General features: G+C 43.8%; 1 protein-coding gene across 4 annotated transcripts in view; it reads left to right on the forward strand.

Moving 5' to 3' along the window:
• Positions 1–21,423, forward strand: part of cep112 (centrosomal protein 112) — a 92,437-nt gene that overhangs the window by 49,920 nt on the left and 21,094 nt on the right. For 2 of the 4 annotated variants that reach the window (XR_011077575.1, XM_068578160.1), the window contains exons 21-23: positions 2,837–3,067; positions 13,060–13,122; positions 18,027–18,176. Coding sequence is in view for 2 of the 4 variants with exons in the window: in XM_068578160.1 (XP_068434261.1) it covers positions 2,837–3,067; positions 13,060–13,122; positions 18,027–18,176 (444 nt within the window). In the remaining 2 variants the exon portion in view is untranslated. Of the gene's footprint in view, positions 1–2,836; positions 3,068–4,671; positions 4,808–11,670; positions 11,776–13,059; positions 13,123–18,026; positions 18,177–21,423 lie in introns of those variants that run through there. The other 2 variants (XR_011077576.1, XM_068578162.1) reach the window with 2 other exon arrangements.

Raw genomic sequence — 21,423 nt, forward strand, 5'->3', positions numbered from 1 at the left:
TTGTCACAATGGGAGCAGCACATGTGCAACTACTGTAATTAGGTTAAGGGATAAGCTCCATTTAGGTGTGCCAGTGAGCCATGTCAGGAAGCCAACATGCACAATACCAGGGCCTGGCACTGACATGCCAAGATGGAATACAGCAATTATGAATGTCATTAGTTGCGCCGCTGTTTGCCAAGTCATATTATCCACTGTGAGAACGGTTTTGCCTGTTTACAGATACAGCGAGTTCATGTAATGCTTTTTTTAAATGGAAAAACACATCACTTTACTCTTATGTTAATACATCCTTCATGACATGTTTCCCAGATTAGCTTACCAGTAAAATACTTATAAGTCCTTTAAGAAGAATGTTAAAGTTATTTTTCTGTTTTATCTGTTTGGTCAGAGGTGACTGAAGCGGTAAAGGGGGTCCTCTTTTTATAAATCGTGAACACTCTTCACGACTCATAATTGCCATTAATGGAAGCTTGCATAATCTCTAACAATGACGGGAGTGGCAGCTTCGTTGTGGTTGCGGTCAAAGAAAGTTAGAACATCTGCAGTTGTATTCCCATCACACCCTGGCTCTTCACAAAGGGTGATGATGAAGCAATTGACATAATACAGTTGGCAAGGAAAGTAGCACATTGGTTGAATGTCCGTCCTATTAAGTCTGATTAAAAAGATAATGTGGCAGAGGAGCTATGTCGGGTGTTTTTAGTTTCTGTTTCTCACCATATTTTCGCTATGAAGATCTACAGTAGAGGATGACGTCTCATGCCTTATCTTCTACATTTCACTTTGTGTCTTTTTCTCTCGTTGGAAACAGAAAGTCTGTTACCAGCGTTCTGTTCTCCCGGCCTTTTAAGCTGACAAGATTTGACCCGTTGCGTTTCATTTGACACGCCTATTGTCGCAGAGGGCTGCTGCATCACAAAGCTCGTCAGCCGCATGCTAGCATGTGTCCTGTTGGAAGTGTCTGCGCTCACATACTCGCAAAGGAGACGCGCTCTTTTGGCCTCTTAAGTGTTTGAAGTGTCATTGGCAGTGCCTCTGTTCTGAGATTACACTCTAACTTATTAAAAGAGTTTTTGGAAAGGCAGATCATCCACATTTGTTAAAGAGAGAATTATACATTAAAGATTCTCCAGGGCTCAGATCCTTTTGCGGCTTGCCCTTGAAGGCACCAGCGGAGCAGGGCGACGGGTAATGCTGAGAGACAGCGGAGTGGGACATCGAGATAGAGGATTGCATGTGTTTGTTTTTCTTTTGCCTCATATTCTCTCTGAATCTGCTGCACGCCATTGTATGTGTGTGACAGCGCGAGCATATTTGGCTGTTCACGGTGTGTGTGTGTACAAGTGGATTTGGCTGTGTTATACTCTCTCCAACACTGGCACACACAGAGCCACAGCATCTGCCTGTTTTTGTGACACGCCTTTTGAAGTCTCTTTGATTCTCCCCTGTGCCCGCTAAAAAAGACTTCAGGCACTTTCTGTCTGATTGCCTTAACATGGCGTTGTCCTTGGATGCCCAAGCTTTTAAAGAGGGGGGCAAGAGGCAGAGCACATTGTGCGAACCTAAGTACGAAATAAACCAAGGAGAGTAATGAGGATGTGCAATAGCTGGGGAATATCTGCAATATAGGTAGGGAAGGGTGAAACACAGCAACTGCAATGCACCTGAGAGCCACCTGCACTTTACTCTGATGCTCTCTTGATTATTGCTTGTTGTTGAAACTAATCATAACACGGTATACAGATACATTGTAAAACGGGTGTTTTTAAAGTGTCTGTTTGCGGACAGTGAACATGTGATATGCAAATATATAGTAGATGTGTGTTGTCATATCACAAATGCACATCCAGTGTGCCCTCATGCTGAAGCCTGAAGTTTAAAATAATGTGGAATTTGCATTAAGAAAGCGCATCTTTCCGTTCTGAGGTTGCAGACGGTCTTCATCATACCAGCTTAAGTGATGCAGTTTTGTTAAAACAGTAAGCTTATCTTTTTTCCTTTTGGCATTTTTTCAAAACTTCTGAGATTTCTGGTGTTTCTGAGGCTGCGGGGTTGGGCTTATTAGCATTCGTACTGTGTAATGTTGATGCTCACTGGCAGCACTATTAAAAAGGCTCATCGGGTAAAGTCAAGGCTGCTTGTTCGAAAAGAGAGAGGTCAAGAGAGGAGTCACGCCATTGCAGCAGCCCCTACACAAACACACAGAGGAAAACACAGGAAGCATGTTTGTGAAACTTTCCTGCTCTTAGTGAGACTGCACAGGCACTCCCTCACGCTTGGATACTCGTCTCAAACATTCTGCAGCATCACATTACTCATTACTCATATCTATCAATGGTACAGTATGATTCAGTGCATTGGGTTATCAATATAGATTTGTGTTTCTATATTTTCACCCTACAGGACGCAGCTTAGACTTCTGTTTCTCTTAATCATCACATATTTCTCAGAGCATATCCCGGCCACTGATCCAGCCAGAATATTGATAAAACGTGTCAGTATCAGAAATGCATGAGTAAAGAATATGTGTTCTCATAACTTGTCTTCATTGTAAGATTAAATAAACATATTTTAACATAAATGCATCTGGGGGGGATACATGATAAACAAAAGAAATTCTTAAAAACAGTTCACTTTGGCCAAAATGATTAAGGCAGTCACATCATCATCCAAGTGTAAAACTAACACATGTCTATGTACCAATAAAGATGGCATCTCTTCTCTCAACTGGAATATTACATCTTAACCTGATTTTAGCCACACTGTCTGCAGGTCATCAGTTAACATCACTTACCTAAACTCACTGTGCATCTCTGGATCCATCTCTTTCCAGACGATTTCCGATTTGGGAGCCGAGTGTTCAAGTCTCCGCGATGAACTCCAAGGAGCCCATGCACTGCACAAGCAACAATTGGCCGAGTTGGCGTTACTCCAGGAGGAAGAAAAACGAATGTCGTTCCTGGACAAAGACGCATCCCTGGACCGACTCCGCTCTGACATGGAGCGCATCCGTGCCGACCTTGAGGAAAGCCACCAGCAGGAGAAGGATGCTGCTCAAGAGAAGGTGGGTGAAGGGAAGGAGGGAAAAGACGGGATACAGTCAGCTACCGATAGGGTGCTGTCTGCATAGATCACGTTACATCACTCTCTGTTGCCTGTATGGATGAATGCCTATTTGAACAACGGTTACATAAAAAACTGCACCTTCATGTGTTCGCTTATTGTATTTATTGGCCGAGAATGGCCAATAAATACTGAATTAAGAAGGAAAAGATGGGCAGAGATAGAGAGGTGTTATTAACTAAGTAGAGGCGTGGCTGCCTTTCAGCTCGTGGTTGCATCTAGTAGACCTAGATGCTGTTTTGTTGTATCATTTTTTTTCATTGGATCTCTCGCTGTCTCTCTGTGTGTCTCCATCTGCCTGATGCGTTTGTCAGCGGACACGTGAACAATGTTGTCTTTATCAAGTTATTATTATGGTTTATCAGTGTGGACCGTGAGAACAGAACTTGGCTGTGTGAGTAGGACTGGGACTAGTTGTCTCGAGATTTCATCCTTTTACAACCCCTCTCGTTCACTCATTCTCCCACGCCCATGGCAACAAGCTACCTTGCGAGAGGAGTTCCTTGTCTTGACAGGCGTGTGGACAGCAGGAGCCGGGGATCGAACTGCCACGACCCACTCTGCCATAGCTGCCTCCAGAGGAGGAAGGCTTGCTCGGGTTCACCACTGTCGCAAAGGTTCGCTTTGACCTGCCCGATGTGTCTTTCACTGCCCTCAGTTGTACAGATCAGTTCATCCTATTGTTTGACCATCACAACTGTGGTTAAACCTGTGCATGTGTCCTCTCAAATGCACCCGCAGTCTTATTGAGCCGCATAAAACCCAGCATATTGCTATTACTGTGCATTCTGGGTGCTTAAACGTAGGCTGAGTGAGGTAATGTTGCAGTAAGCATCACCACTACATCTACTTATGCATTTGTTTAAGCTAAATTATTTGATTGACCCTCTTACCATGATGGGATATACCATTTTGACATGTACACGCTTGTTAGGGGATTGGATTTAAGGGTCGGTCACAGAGTAGAAACTAGGAGAAATACAGCATTTCAGAAGAGCCAATATCCAGCTTTGCTTTTTACTATCTTAGAGAACCAGGAAGTACTTTAATTACAACGTCCAAAGGTTTCCTCCCTTTCTTGCTCTCATTCTGTCTCATATTCGCTACCCTCGCCACGACAGAAACTGGACCCACGGCTGGGAAATCACCCATAATCTTGTGCTGGTCTAGCAGGAAGTTGACCTGAGGTGGTTGATCAGAACCTAATCCCTCAGCAGGTCCCATCAAAGAGAGCATTTTTCATTAGACACCATCCCGCGCCAGCTGCGCAGTATTAGCCCCGGAATGCAGGGACCTCCAAAGCACACAGTCGGCCATTTTGGTTCCATATGGCACACAGAACCAGGGTTACTGAAGGGAGAAAGATCCGAGGGAAATGGTGTGCTTATTACAGACTAATCCTCATTTGAAGAAATCACGCTATTTCCTATCTTTCCTGTTTTTTTCTTCCTTTTTGGATATGAGAAGGCTGTTTTGCAGCTAAAAGTTATTTATCTTTTTGGCTCCCTTTAAGTCCTCTCTCTCCTCCCTTTTTTTTCTACGCAGGGGAAAAAATGACCCACAGTTGTCGGGAAATCTGGAGTGGATTCAAAGCAGTGATGCTGAATGTTGAACTCAGACTGATAACACTACAAGCAATGTGCTGGTTTCACTTTTTATGAAAGAGATTAATGATTTCTCCAGGCTTTTTTGTCAGCTGAAAGTGCACGCTTCTAAAAAAAAAAAAAAAAAATCAACAAAGGTTGAACGTCTTGCTCTCCCCTCCTTTTTTCTACTTTCTAATCTGTCTCCAAGTTTGACTTTGGGAGTGGGCAGGGAAAAGTTTCACTACTTTGTAGCGCCCGTTTTTTTCACATTGGATTGAAGTCGGCCAGCTCTCAGATCCATATTGACTCGTTCACCCTTTTTTGTAAGCTAAAAATTTCTCATTCTTTTGATGCAGACAGAAATGCTGTCCTCTGCAGTCCACCATCCTCTTGGAAGCAGAGCCTGGGCAGGCCAGCTTCTCCCCTCCCCTTCTTTTTTTCAACACATCTCCCAGATCCTGGAAAAAAGGCCGGAGAAATCCATTAAATCCATGAATGGATTCCCATCAAAGACACATGCGTTTAAGGGAGAGACAGAGAGGGACACAGGGGGATGGGATGTGTTTTGGGAGTCGACAGCCGGAGTGTTGGAATGAAATAATGAGAAACAGAATATCAGAGGAGATCAGACGTTCAGATAGTTCCATACATTTGAGCTGCACCAAAAAAGAAAAGCAGAGAAGGAAAAGTGATGGAGGTAGGCTGAGTAGAAGGTGTGGGTTTTTTTTTTATATCTCTGGTTGATATTGAAGTTTATCTTTATGTGTGTGTTGGTGGGCGTGTACGTGGAGGAGACTGAACGCACACAACCCCAGACCTCCCAATCTCCGTTCTCCACTGTGGGGCCTGTGAAGCCGCCTATGTGCCTGATAAAGACGCTTCATCTCTGGGCTTCAGTGAGCATGGATCCGGCCTCTCACCTACACCACCTCCTTATCTAACTCCCTTTTTTTTTCCTCCACACCTCCACCTGTCCGTCTCTCCCTGTCTTCCTCCACGTCCTCCCCGCGTGTGTTCAAGTTGTAGCAAAGAACATCAGGACTTTCTATCAAAAGTTACTATAAATCTGTTGCTGGGCTTTGAGGAAGGGATGGAATACTGTTTCTTACCGTGTGTGTGTGTGTGTGCGTGCATGTGTGTGATGATAAAACACAGGTCATATTTGCAGATAGTGCTTAATAGGCAGTATATGAGCTTAGAGTTTGGTGAAAGGAGAAAAGGTCTTTGTCTTGGACCTCTCCACTTCACTCAGCTGTATCGTACTCCCTGCTTGTCAATACTAGAGATCTGAGATACTGTGAGACAAAGGCTTCAGGTTTGATAGGAAATGAATAACGTCTGGAACGTTTAATATTTTTCCTTGAGTCTGGAGAGCTTTTTGAACTTCTTGTGGAGATTAGATGTGCGCATTTTGCTGTGTGTGGGTGAGGGTGCACACTTATATTTATTTGGTGTTTGGCCATGTACTGAATGTAATTTGTCATTTCAAGCACTCACATTTTTGTGACTTTTAATTGCTGGTGTAAAGTAGAAGAATAAAAAAAGCATGGGTGTGTATTTGCAGTACTTACGTGTACATGCGCGCCTACTTTCACTGCAGATCAAAGGACAGGGCATTTCATCAAACACTAACCAAGTGTGACAAAACCACCTGGAGGCAAACGTCAGCCAATGAGGAGGCAGCTTTTTGGCACGCAGTAGCCAATTCCTGCTCCTTGTGTCACAGCACCAGTATCCCTCTGGCCATGTCCTATGTGACACCAAAGTTCTCACTCTTCCTTTGACACGCAAACACAAACAGGTTGAGAATTAGAAAGCTGAGGTATGAAGGCCTCTATTTTTCAATTAGTCTCCTTTTTCCCCCCCCCACGAGTAATTCACTTTGCTTCGAGGAAGCAGGGTATAAACATCCAAAACCTTGTGAGGTTCTTCCTCAAAAAGTTAGGTTGGTGTGTGAGTCAGTACAAGTCCTCCGGCCAGTGCTGGAGCTTTATTTTGTGTATCTCCACTCGTTACACAATGACACTGCAGCTGAATAGAACATTCAGATTGCAGAGCCAGTGATACTTTAGGTGCTGATGCTCTTCTGTATCATTTGGCTGCAAAGTAAAAATTAACTACAAAATCAAAAACGCTTAGTTAAAGTACGACTTCAAAGCAACTAGTTCCCTGCCTACAAATCTGATCAAATGTGTGTTTTGGTTGGATCAACTTGGTGTCTTTTGTTTGGTCTGCATCATTGGCCTTGATCTGATATTTAGGATCCAGACGTTCCCGTTGCATCTGGATTCAGTCGTGGTGGATAATATGTCTAATGTGATCATTTGTGAGCACATTTTGTCTTCCAACTCACATTTGATTTTCATTTCATTGCTTTTGTGAGATACTTTGGTTACAAGCAAAACGTGTTTGGTCACTTGTGACCACAGTCAGTGCAGCTGGAGAAGAGGAATGCAGTGGCAGTTTGGTACCTCAGCACAGGCACAGACTTCAACCCTCATTAAAGTTCTTTGGCAAAGGAAAAATCATCTGTGTAACTTTTGTTTGTTGTTCTAAGCACAGAGCTGACTCGGCACTCTTTTTATGTGGCCGGAGAGCCATCTGCTCTCACACTATTGGACCCAACCATATCTAAATGTGGTTTGACTGATTGGATCTTACTGTGTTCTTGTTGCATTCACGTCCATATGTAGAACTGTGTGTTTGTGATCAGACCACCCAAGATGTGTTTTCGTGCAAAACATGCTCTCCTGATTGTCCACATTTTCATTGAGCACAGTGCCAGTCTTGGTCACTTTGTACCCCTTTTGTCGGTGGATCTTGTTTGTGTGGATCTCTGCTCTTAATCGGGTAACACCAGTAATGCCTGTGTCTTTGCTCATCAGCACCTTTTATGTTTGTTTTTTATCAAAACAAAAGGAGAACGTCCACAAGCAGTGATGACACAGTATCTACAAAGCTGTTGTGAGCAAAAAAGTCATTCTTGAAACTGCGAGTCCTCCTAAAATGACGAACAAGTCCAAACAATAAACTCAAAATGCAGAACGATTTAATACAATGTTCCAGTACGCTCGTTAACATCTTCATAAACCATCCATATGCCTCCATTTACGCTAGCTTTGATCCTTTGTACTTTCCGCCTGGGTGAGAACATTCTCTCCCTCAGCCAGAAGATGGTGGTACGAGGTTGTTGTCATTGTTATCATAGCCACGTCTTGCCTCTCTCTTGCCCACTGTCGCTGACGATTTATTAGGTTGGTTCTCTGCCATTTGGAGAGACACCAAATCACATTATTCAGTTGGTCATGGATTAAACGAGGAGAAGAGAAACATAGACGGAGGGATGATCAAAGAGTGTCTGCATTCACCTCACACTAACACACTAAATGGGAGACAAAGAGATGGGGAAGGCAGAGCGAAGGATCTGATTTTACGGGAGAAAGATGTAAAGTTTGGGATGTTTCGTGCATGGATTTCAGATTATTGGTTCTATGCGTCTGCGGTTGGTATATGTTTACATCATAGCTGCTCCACAAACACACATTAAAGCATTTGTGTATGAACATAAGTTGTTTGTTTGTGTGCGTGCGTGTGCGCAGACGTATCTGAGCTCCTCGTTTCCTCAGTGCACCATTGGGCCCGGCGGCAAAGAGAGAGAGTGTGAGAGAGAGAGAGAGTGAGTCACCCAGCAGATGAAAGAGTCAAAGTAAAGGCTTTGCCGTCCCAAAAAAACATCACACAGTTCCCCTGCTCACTTTTTGAAGTCATCCAAGAGGAGGGAGGGAAGCGACACACTTTCTCAATCGCATTAAAACATGGCGTCAGGCAGCTCCCATCTTGTTGCACGCTATAGATTACGCTTTGGTTTGAAGTGAGAGTTTTAAGTGGGACACCATGATATTGGGCTCTGTTTTTTTGGGTTAAGTTCCTAATTCAACTCAGATTCATCCCACATCTGAACATCAGGCAGACTTATTGATCAAAGTATAGGGATGGAGGCATAAAGACAAAGTGGCATCACAGGTAAAAGGTTTGCAGATTAAACGATATTCACAAAAATCTTCACACAGGACGAATTAGACACTTTTTCTGTGGTTTTAAACAAAGAAAGAAACACAATCTGTGATTCTCCAGGCCACTCTGACCATAAAGCGTCCTCAGCCTCGAACCACCTTTTCTTCCTGACCTTCTCCTGTGGGTTAGTTAAGCCTTCACACTGATAATGGGTATAATTGATGTTCTGATACCAAGAATTGGCTGGCGAAGTGAGTTATCTCTGAACATTCGGTATGTGGTGTGTCTGATGTATGGTTCATCTGTGAATGCCGGCTTTTGTGTGTATGTGTGTGTGTGTGTGATGCATTATTTCTGTACTGTGCCGCACTGACAGTGAGCAGCAGGGATTAAGAGAATCACTACTGACAGGCAATGATGGCAAACTGTGAAATGGAAATAAAGTCTCTTGTCATTACAGCAGCAACTCTCTGTGTCTCACACAAAGATACACAGGGAAGCACAGCAAGACAGCAATGATTACAGACAAACGAGCAAATAACATCTCCCAGCTCTCCCTCGCTGGCAGATTGAACTCAAATTGTTATGAGAGACATGCATAGTGAACAGAGCATCATGTTGAATGCTTACAAATACTGCTGCCACTAAAAATGAAAGATTCTCTTAGAAATCATGTTGTTTTGTTGTTGTTTTTTGAGAAGTGAACCCCACAAATCAGTTCCCTCGTGTGCAATATTCAGCAAGTTGTCTGCGACTTACCAACAATCATTAAAATGGCATGTTCTGTGACTTATTGTCTCTTTAAAAACACAGTATGCTTTACCTGATCACCTGTAAATCGGTTGTCACATTGTGTCCTATCCATGTGTCGGGTGACATCATCCTTGTGTTGCGTCACTTTTTTATAGCGATCTGAGATGATTGGAAACATATCGGAGAAAAATGCCATATGGAGGCAATATCCTGTCCAGGACTATAGACTGCACTGAACAAATTCTGAAAGTCCTGGAAACAGGCACCCTGACTTTAACATACACAGACGTTATCATGTGTTGGCCAGGTGGCAACCTCCAGGTCTCAAGAGGGAAGCCAAAGGCCTCAATGTTTATAATAGCCAGCAGGGGGTGACTCCTCTGGTAAAAAATCAGTCCGTCAGTTTAGAAGTCTATGAGAAACTTAGACTTAACTTTTCTCTTAATTTATTACCTCAGTAATCATTGTACACAAGAGTTTATGGTCTCTATCGATAGTTTCAAGTCTTCTTAATACAGCATGATGTTCAGCTAGTACATTATGGTCCCATTTAAAGCAAATGAACCATAAGTTGAGGTATGCTTTAGGGCGGGGCCTAACCTTCTGATTGACAGTTTGCTCCCACTGCATTTCCATTCTGGACGTTGTTTGTGTTTTCCTCTTCCAACTTTAACCCTTTCACGTTGTCATTTCAGTTTGTGAAAGTTCATTGTGACTTAAAAACGTCTTATTCCTCGTTCACTTGTGTTTCTCCCTCTCGTGTCACTTCTGGTTGCAAAATAGTTTTCTGTAAAATAAGATGGCGCCGGCCAAAATGACAAACTCGAGGCTTCAAAACGTCTGTCCACAAACCAAAGGGTGACGTCACGGTGGCCACATCCTCTTTATACATTCCCGATGTGGTGTTGGCAAGATTGCTGAAACGTTTACTTTAGTTTCTTCCTCCTTTATCAACAATCCAATGGTCCATTCCGGACAATGGGACTCACGGCACACCTTGAGCAAATCTCACTTCCAAACAGCCACAGATCAAACGCTGCATGTGTGTTTGGCCTTCATGTGTCCTGTTTGTCCATTGTCTGTGTTTGAATAAGTGTGGCTTGTGTCCATATCTCTAAGTGTGTGTGTGTGTGTGCGTGGGTGTTTGAGAGCAAGAGAGAGAGTGCGAAAGTTGTCACCCATATTCTGCTTCCTCCATCAGTCTTTTTGTGTGTGTGTGTGTGTGTGTGTGTGTGTTGCCTGGTTCCCACTGCAGATTATTAATTAGGTTTTGGTAAGCGGTGCATGCCTTGCCTTCAGATCCACTTCCACTCTCTTTAACGCACACACAAGTACCCTTACACGCACACAAACACACACACACTTCAAAGCAGCCGCACTCCACACAGCTAGGATTAAGAGGCGATTGAAGAGCCTGATACAGCCTCAAAGTGCCTTCAGCTCAAAAATGCCTTTGGCAGGGCACAGGTAGTCTCTTTGAAAGTGCTTACACACACATATACACACAAATATGGCTTTTAATTTAGCTCTGATTTTCCCTTTGTATTTGTCACAGTCCTATTGGGTTATTTTTCTTGCATGTACTATCCATATCTTCATCTATTTCCAGACATTTTTAATGTGTGTTTTAGATGGTTGATGTTGTATAATGCTTCCTGTTAAAGTCCCCTGAGTGACAGTAGGTAAAAGGAATAGGCTAGTAGCAAGCGCTTTATTTTTTTATGAAACATCTGAGCCTGTTTGCATGTCAATACGGCCATATGTTTCCATGAATATACTAACGTGTGTCATATACAGTACAGAGAGTCACACACACCTCATTACCTCACAGCCAATTACAAAGTTGATGCTGATATATAACTTTGATGTCAACATTTCTCCTTCTGAGACGCATTTAACTCTCATCCTTCCTGATCATCTTTAAAGAAATCATATCTTTGGTGTTTGTGATGATGATATTTACAGCAAATGTAAGCTGCTTGCGAGTTATGGTTAAAATAAATCTAATATTAACTACCACGGTGCCACTTTAGCTAAGCTGGAGTCAAGATGGAGCAGTCTGGCTGCATTAAAGAGAGAACAACTGTCAGCTGTGAAAACGAAATCGTGGAAGGATTCCATTTGCGCCCTACTCCCAAACACAAATCTCTCTCCTGCCTTTCCCCTTCTTTGTCTCCCCCTCTCTCATCAGCTGCTGTAGGGCCCCACGGGACGAGCAAACTGCCACTCAAAGAGTCCTGGCGCAGGAAGACAGGCCGGTATCCTTGGTGATGGCTCTGTGTTTCCGTGGTGACAGGTGTGTCCGCTCAAAGCCGGGCGGCGGTGTTTGTCAGGAAGTGTTTGGATGGGGTGCAGAGTCCAAACGCAGCTCAGGTGTTGATGGCTGGGAGGGGTGCGTTCAATGAAACGTGTTTGTTAGCGAGTTGTCCGTCTGTCAGTGGCTGTCAGGACGAGAGAGCCAAGCGGGTGTGTGCGGGTGGGTGTGTGTGTGTGTGTGTGTCTCACGGGTCTGTGTAAAGTTCATTTTGAATCTATGAATCTTTTCCGCATTTTTAAAACTTTGTAAATGAGTTTCCGCGTGGCTGGTGTTTTTATATTTTTGTGTTTGTTGAACAGGAAGTTTTCAAGAATTTCAAACAATAGGCGGGCTCTACTTTGTTGCTTACCACTGACTCTTGAATGGCATTGCGAGATGCCTACTGGGATTTAGAGAGCAGGCTTTCAGAGTTTAAGTTGATCCACGTCCGCTGAAAAGACTCGCCAGCCTTTCAAATAATGCCCGACTGCATCCCCTAAAACACTCACGCCTTGGTCTCGCTCTGCAGTACTTGTATGGACCTCGTCACCGTGCAAACAGGCAGCCATTGACATCCCCATCGAATTCCGTCACTTCACACCTAATTATCCCGCTCCACTGTTCAGCCTTTCACAGGAACTCTGGCATCACAACACAGTCAGCTGAACGCAGGCAGATCTCGTATGAGACACTCGCAGTCTTTGCTTCCAGCTGGCGAGCTTCCCATCGAGAAACATCCGGAAACAAAGAGCCGAGCGCCGCTCAATAAACTCTGAACAACAATCTTCATTCACTCCTATTCTGTCTCCGCCGCGTTGTCTCCCAGCTTCTCCCGATCATCTCCTCTTTCTTTTTTCTTTTTTCCTTTTTTTTTTCTTCTCCCGAGCTAATTGGCAGCAACGTTTTAATTCCCCCGCCTGCCCCCCTTCTTGTTAAGTGATGAATTGTTGGCTGGGGATCAAAGGGGAGTGGTGCCCACTGTGCACCATGCCCGTCACTACCTGCTGGCACACATGAGCGTCGGGACTGGCCCCGTGCCAAGGGGGCCACAGGCCTTCGCCGCGAGCACACACTGCCAAGAGGCAAAGGTCAACATGAGTGTGTGTGTGTGTGTGTTTGGGAGAGAGAGCGAGAGAGACGGCTCATGGGTAGGTTGGGAGGGTAGTGTGTGTGCGTCCTTACAGAAGATTCAATTTCACAACTCTCCTCTCTCTTTGTGTCTCTCTCTCTATCTGTCTGTCTGCATATCTCTTTCTCACACTCCCCTCTCCCTTCTTGTTGCAGGCCAACAGCAGGTTGAAGCAGATTGAGAAAGAGTTCAGTCAGAAGCTCGCCAAGTCTGCCCAGGTAATCAGTTTTCTCTTCTACCCTTCGTTTTCCCCCCCTCTTTCATTTTATATTCCCCTTTTTCCACTGAACTGCTTTAAAGATTGGTCAAATGCACTGATGGGAGAGGTGAGGAAGCACATACGTAAACACACACACATGCACACAGCCAGCCACTCTGCCCTTTACCCTTAAAACGGGAATTCAAGAAATTATGTCAACTCGAAAAAATCGACTCAAAATGACCCCTAGGGGTCAGAGAGTTGAAGCAGATATGCACAAGTGCACACACACACACACACACACACACACACACACACACACACCATATCCGGCATTAGGTTTGTGCAGTGCTTGGATAAATACATATACACATAAAACACAGGAGCTAATGTGACATAAAGAATACCTGCCTTTACTCTTCCTGTTTGGTCTTTCATCTCTGTTTGTAGAGATATGAGAGGTGAAAGTCTCCCCTTTTTAGCTCCAGAGGAATTTTTGTACAGCGAGGACAGGTTGTCGGGTCTCATCCCTGGTATGTTGGATGCTTTGATGATGCCGATGTTTGCCCTTTTTGTTGCACTAATCAATATGTTTATATAACAGGGAATCGAATACCTACATGTGATGTGGCGGGGATCTCTAGGGAGCCAGAAGCAGTGTAAATACTAGACAGAAATGGGAGGTACCAAGTCTGCACAGGTAGCCTCTGCAACACCTTTAAGCAGAAGTATGAATCAACGTTAAAAGATCTGTTGAAGTCCCTAATTATATTTCACACTCGCACCGTTATATTTGTCCCCCGTCTGTATCAAACTAGTATCCTCTTCCCCTCCATCCTCTCTCCGAGGCCTCTGATACCTCTTCACTGCGTACCTGGGTCTCTTCCTCGTGCCACCTTTCCAATCGAGAGCCTTGTGTTTAACATTACTGCCCATTCAAAACTGAGGTCATCCTTCTGTCCAACCAGGAATAAAACTTTCCGGGACACTCTGTCATTCATCAAAACGTCTCTGAAAGTTCAGGCAGCTTTTACCTCGCCAGTTTAAAAGATCCAAAACGCCCTAAGTAGTGTTTACATTACAAAAGAAAAGAGTTTTCTTCTTGATTATGTAGCAGGATAGAATATCACAATCATTTGGCCGTAATTGCACCTCGTTACCCAAAGAGGAGATTCAAGGAGGAGGGGGAGGGGGGGTTGTTTTTCTTTCTTTCTTCTCTGCTCCCCCTTTTTTTGGGGTTGGCTGGCAAAGGCACAGAGTTGAAAGCAGGGTTGACAAGCAGATGTTGTGAGAAAACGGTAGCTTATTAGGTTACACAATGCTCGACTTCAAAAGAAGTCGGATGCTGTGCGAAAGTTAAGCCATGTTTGCCCGCTTTGGCGGTGCCGCACGTCGCCGCAGACGAAGCAACAAGTGATTAATCCTCTGTTTTGGGGACACGACGCTGGCACCGGTTCAACAACCAACACTCTCTGACATTAAAGGGAAGGTCTCTGCGCGCAGAATTCAACACCTTTGTTGAAGTTTGTAGACGGAGATGCTGCTGAAGGTGTGGGTTTGTGTGCAAACATTAATATGCGTGATTAATGCAGGCTATTTGTCGTGGGCTTTGTTTTATAAGTTAAAGGTGGAACGAGTGGGGGGGTGGAGCGAGCGAGAGAGTGTGTTGCCTACCCCCTTGGGGGCAACTCAGTCAAATGTAAACAAGAGGCCTATGAACCTCAAAGGCTAACCCCAGTAGTTAACCCCTCAGTGTCTGACAGGGGGCATCGCTCTTGAGCTCAACTGCATGGCTAATAACCCAATTAAAAACATACCACGCCATGCATTATCCTGGGGGGACTGGAGACGCAACACGTATATATATCTGTATGTATGCGTGCACATACACATCCCTTCCTCTCGCACGTTACGTCTTTGCTTTTGTCTCTTATTCTCCATCTTTATCATTCACACACATCTGCACACCGACTCCTAATTAGTGTCTCTCCGATCCGGTGTGTTAAGCATCTAGCTGTGAGTGGTCCTCCTGGGTGACCTGTGAACCGAACAGGGCTGTGCTCTCTTCCCCCACTTAATGATCAGGCTGCAGTGGGTGGGAGCCGTGGTGCTGCTGGGAGATCATTACTTTATCCCTGACCGTCTCATCGTGGGAGTTGCTAGGAGGTGGTGGAGGGAATTTGCCATGGGAGGCCCAGTGCAGGAGATGTATCTCATTGTGGAGGTGGAGGGTCACTCCGCATGCAAATATACCTTGTATTTCAGCACAATACTGGTTGTTGAGTTCCACAAACCGTGTTCACATGTGACCTCATAGGCATAAATTAAGCAAATGGGATATGTTACAGTATTTATTCCAATGTAGACATGAACCCACAGAGAGTCATCACCTGACTCTGCAGTGCTCCTCAGTTTTACAGGGAGTTTTACTGTTTATCAGCGCCTTTTGTTTTGGTTTGAAAGGCCTCAGATCTAATGTTTTGGTTCAGTCACGCTCTCATCAGTGTTGACGGAGCAAGACACTGTTTTCAGTGAAACTGTGTCTGAAAACCGGCCTGAAACCAAATCGCACAGAGACAAAGTTTTAAAAAAAACAACAACTGGTGAACTTAACGCAGCGTTTAGAGGCTCAGGAGCGAGATATTCCCTCAGGAGATATTGGGGACCACAACAAAGCCAGTTGAAGAGTGAGGCTTGGACTAAATTAATTCTAATGTTGCTCCACCTTTTAAAAGGTGGCGTTATGTCAGTGTTGTCTGTTGATGGCAAGTAAAAGTTCATAGCTGTGTTGTTTTTTGACTGAAGCTACGAGGTCACCTATTACTGAGCAAACCATCCAATCATTGTACCTTGTTGATGGCTGACTATACAGGATTTAAGGCTGTGATTAAGATTTTATCAATTAATTAGCTCATTAATTTCTAGAATCAATTAAAAATGTGTTTTTTAAAAAAAAGCAAAAAATTGAATTTGGATTGTTGCAGATAAATTTTCTGTCAATTACCTTATTAGTAGAGATCATCTTCCAGATCTCTTATTTATTATTATTTATATCACTTTACATATTGGCGTGTGCAGCAATTAGGAGGTCTGGAACCAGGCGACACTTTTTCACAGAACATTGCAAAACATCCCCTTTTCTGTGATGGCCATCATTGTATTATAGTTATAGTTATTCACCTTTTTGTTTACAAACAGGTGAATAAGCACCCGACCTGCTCCTTTCTGCACCCTTTTTATTTATTTTGTACCGCTGGTTCATGGAGAGGTAAGTCTGCCTTTAGCCCTGACCAGAGATGCCAGGAGGCTTGGAAAATAGACAAGTCTCATCAGACCAATTACAGACTTAAAAAGGCCTGGCTGGCTATCAGACAGAAAAAGGTGCTGTGGTGTGTTTGTATACCGGAATAACAAGACAGACAGCAGAGTTCACTAGTTTAGAGTACTGCCACCGCCTGGGGCTAAAATGCAGTGAATCCATATTGTACGATAATTATTACGCCCAGAAATGATGTTCCCATAATCATGTGTCATTTGTTACTTTCATGTGGCTTTCCCACCGACAAAGTCTAATCTCTCTCTCTCTCTCTCTCTCTCTCTCTCTCTCTCTCTCTCTCTCTCTCTCTCTCTCTCTCTCGCTCTCTCTCTCTATTCTCTCTATTCTCTCTCTCTCTCTCTCAACCCGCACCACTCTAACTCCTATACTCCCACACAAAGTGCAGATTCCAGCAGGGTTGGTCCTCCAGAGTTTGAACATGGTAAACAATTATCTGTCTAGCCCAAAGCTAGTAGCAGCACTGCCACCACCACCTCCTCTCTCTCTCTCTCTCTCTCTCTCTCTCTCTCTCTCTCTCTCTCTCTCTCTCTCTCTCTCTCTCTCTCTCTCTCTCTCTCTCTCTCTCTCCTTCCCTCCCCTCTCCCTCTCTCTTTTACTTTCTCTCATCTTTCCTCTGCCTTTCCCTGACAGTGGCTTAAATAGAATGTTAATTTTGACTGGAGGATTTCAAAGCTGAGGCAGTTCCTTTTCATCTTAGTGTGCACCGCAAGTTCACCAACACAAAGTCACTGCGCTCCTCAAAAAGGAACTTGTTTTTTCCTTCCTGTCTGTTCTCTCTCTCTCTCTCTCTCTCTCTCTCTCTCTCTCTCTCTCTCTCTCTCTCTCTCTCTCTCTCTCTCTGTCACTGTCACTGTGTGTATTTCAGCTCAAAAAGACACAAGTCATGAGACTGAGAAAAAGCAGTGTTTCAAAGTAATTGTTACTCTCTTCCAGTTCCATGACGAATGTGAAAAGCATTTTCCATCTGACACAATTGGGACCAGTGAAATAAAGCAAAGCAGCGTTTTGTTTTGTGAATGTGTTTTCTCTGCACTTTGATTGTTTTACTGTATCACTTGCTTCAAACCTATGGATGTGTGTGTGTGTGTGTGTGTGTGTGTGTGTGTGTGTATATATATATATATATATATATATATATATATATATATATATATATATATATATATATATATATATATATATATATATATATAAATATATATATATATATATATATATATATATATATATAAATATATATATATATATATATATATATATATATATATATATATATATAAATGCCTTGCTCAAGGACACCTCAGTGAGATTCGAACTGGCGGTTACCAGTCCACACTCCTTACTTGTTCCATGCACTGGCATTGAACTGGCAACCCTCTGGTTCCAAGCCAAGTCAGACAGACTGAGCTACTGCCGCCCCGTCTATGCACAGGAAAAACAATCGCATCTAATTTCCCATTTGTATTTACTCACTGATTAGTGGGTAAAACGGTGTGTGGCCAGCTAACCAGCTGCTTATTTTCTGTCAAACAAATTAAGAATTACAATCAAACATACTTCTTCTTTTCCTGTCTCTCATCTTATAGCATATTGCGGAGCTACAGACATCTGTATGTGACTCGAAGGAGGAGGCTGTTCGTCTGCAGCAAGTGATGGAGAAGCAGTTGAAGGAGTCTCATGTTCTATGGGATGAGGAGAGGAGGACAATAATTCAACACGCCGATCGGACCAACAAGGTCAGTGTCAAGCAATTCGAAGACCCCCCCCAACCAACCAACTCCCTCTTATGTCTTCAGTCTGCCTCCACACTTTCGTCTGTCTACTCGCTGATAGTCTCGTTTACTGTTGAAGGTCATGTAGATGCATCAGTATTCATAACCAGTTAAAACTTCCTCACAGTAACTTTAAGTTCATTGATTAAGGCGTTGCTCACAATAGCCTCACTCCCACAAACGTTCACATGAGTTGTTTGTTGGGCACGTAATCTATTAATGATTTATTTTTTAACTTAACTCTTTTTACTTCAGTGCACATAAATCCACCAACCCCACGATATAATGGAGAGGATTAAAAACTCTGCCACTGGCAGAATGTGCACCAGCTTTGGTCAGTCCTCAAGATGTCCGCCACTTTATCGGTTCCTCTTATCTCCCTCTCTCCCTGATCTCCGAGCAGTCTTATGTGCTCTCTGTCCTGTGTCACTGGTCTCTGAAGTGTTCATCTACAGAGGCAAATCTTTGGACTTACAGAACAGGGTGGGGGTCCATAAACTACATCCTCAACAAAGCCTTGTCTGGATTTTACTTTTATGGAGGAGACACGGGTCGCTTTTCTTTTGTTAAAGCATTGTCAGAGTTTGTATGCATGCGCTCTGTCATGTTTATGACGAGCTGCAAACTCCACGGCGTCTTTAAGTGTCTTGTCTGGCTGAACCTTTTAAATCTGTCTGCTGCACCCCACTTCTTTAGTCAGAGCCTCTCTATATCATTACTGCTGTTCTCTTTCACGGTTCACCTCCTTTTGTGTAGCATTAACCTTTTTTTTCCCTCTCCTGCGTTTACTCCATTAAACCTGCCCTAATTAAACTTCACATGTAGGACACTATCAGGTATGAGACTGCTTAGTCTTGAGACTTTATATAAGTTAAAGTGGTCCGTTTAACATACCAAAGGTACTTGGAGTTGGAGAAAAAAACCCTATTGTGTTTTTTTTTTTCTCGTTCTTTTGCCCGATCTTCTCCCTCGTCCGTGCAGATTTCTCTTTTGGGCTCACAGGATCTTTTATCCTGCCTCCTGCCCAGCTGGGACACAGTGGCAGTTGATTGGGTGTGGCTCACTAAATAAAGAGTTGATGTGTCTGGGATCAGGACATGTTTCCAAACACAACCTTGTCTGTATGTGCTTTGCAGCTGCCTCATATAGTAAGGAGACAGATCTGTGAGCCTCCCTTTAGATCTCCTCTCCGTCCAGGCCCTGGTAAACCCCCCTCCCCCTCTCTTCAACCCCCCTCGCTCAGTTGTCCCCTAAAGGGGCCAGTTTGCTCTGAATGTCTTGCCCCAGCCCTGCTGTGCACCTAGCCTGTCTGAAAGGTCTGTTGCTATCCATCTGTGATTGACAGTAGAGACTGGTGGTGTTTCTGTGGTCCAAATCTTTGATCTTTTCACAACCCCTGTCTCACTCATTTACACAAACACACCCATTGTGACACTTTGTTCAGATTACGATCAAAAAGCTTCATGAAGTCATTTTATGTGCAAAACACACACACAAAGCTATGTTAATGCTCATGATAAGTGCTGACTTCTTTTATACTTAATACACGATGACATTTCATATTAGTATTCAATCAAAAGCAATTTATTCAAATAAAAATCCAATGTCTTCCTGTTTCACTGAAGAGAGTAGTGAAGATGTGGTTTGTTTGGTGTGAATGCCGTCAAATCGGACCGAACTACCGAACCAAGACCACCTGAATAGTCTCGGTCTGCTTCCAAGCGGATGCTGATGCAATGTGTTTGTGGTGTGGAAGCAAACAACCCGACCACAGGATTTTATGATGGCAGATATGAGATTTCAGCACGATTTCATAAGCTAAACTCCTGAGAAATCTGTCTGTTGATCGTGAAATCTGTTCATGAAGCGATCGTTTTGCTGTGTTTATGATCATGTATATGAGCAGTGTGCTTGTGTCTGACGTAATCACCAGACAGCGCAGAAAGAGGCTTTTGTACAGTGCTGCCTCTATCATTATTATAACATGTGATTGATTCTGATATTATTAATAACGCTGAGAATCTGTTATTGTCAAGGAAAATAAATGAACACATCAGAAGCCTCTTATGTCTGCTTGAACGTCTCGTCACTCACCACAATTTGATTTCCGCTCTCGGATGCTTTTGGTGTCCTGATGGTGCTGAAAACTGTCCAATCAACAAGCGGCTTGTTTACTCCTCTTCAGTCAGTGTAAACAAGAACAGGACCGGAATAAAAAGGCAACAATTCATCCTGTTCCCCCGGTCCAGGCCAAAGGAACTACATGAGCGACAAAATCATCCTTTATTGACCATCACTTCCATGCACTGTTTAATGGAGACTTGAGTGTCACTTTTAAAGGCGACACTATCCCTCGTTTCACTTGCTCATATTGTAGCTCTGATTCGTATAGTTTTAACTGCACTATAACACAACACACACACTGTCTCCCCCGGCTGTGTTCCAACACACAGGCCTTGTGTTGGGAGCAGACAAAGGCTTTCTGTTTCCATTATCTGTGTCCTCATTATTACGATCCCCCCTGTATGAACCACCCACCAATGAGACTCCAATTAATGGTTGAATTGCTTATTGAGAGCCAGACATGAGGGGAAGAAGAGAATCGATAAAGGAGAGGAAGGTGAGACTGGTCAAACGGCAAATAAAGAGGCAGAAATTGAATACATGAAATGAAAAGTTGGTGTAAACCCGAAAGAAGAGGGAAAGGAGAACGTACACAATGAAAGGGACGAAAGGAGGCGAGAGGGGGAACCAACAAAAGGATGGAGGAAGTGTGAGGATTGAGACGGCAAACAGAAGGACAAGAGACGGAAAAAAAGGGTGAGGGAGGAAAAAAGAAAGAAATGGCGGAGAGCTGTCAGCGGGCCATCGAGGGAGTGTGTCGCCTGCTGACATTGTTTCCATGCCTCTCACTTCAAAGGGCTCGGATTATGAAGAGAGCGAGGGGCTTCAGACAATGGGAGGGGAAGAAAATAACATCAAAGTTAGCCGCGCATTTGAATTGGGATAATCCCAAAACAGTTGTTCTGAATGCATGCTGCACCGGATCAGATGTCCTCCCCCCCACCACCAACACCCCCTTCTCGCAAGCCCCGTTCTGTCGTTTCTTGCCCAAATTTAGCTCCCTCTGCGGCTCCACTGTACTCGTGACTTCTTAAAAGTGGGTGTTAACTGCAGAGACCTTTGCATCTTGTAAACCCCTGTTTTAGAA

The sequence above is a fragment of the Clinocottus analis genome, unplaced genomic scaffold (assembly GCF_023055335.1).
Source record: "Clinocottus analis isolate CAN_PGR_092001 unplaced genomic scaffold, fCliAna1.0.p SCAF_16, whole genome shotgun sequence".
In the NCBI taxonomy this organism is placed as follows: Eukaryota; Metazoa; Chordata; class Actinopteri; order Perciformes; family Cottidae; genus Clinocottus; species Clinocottus analis.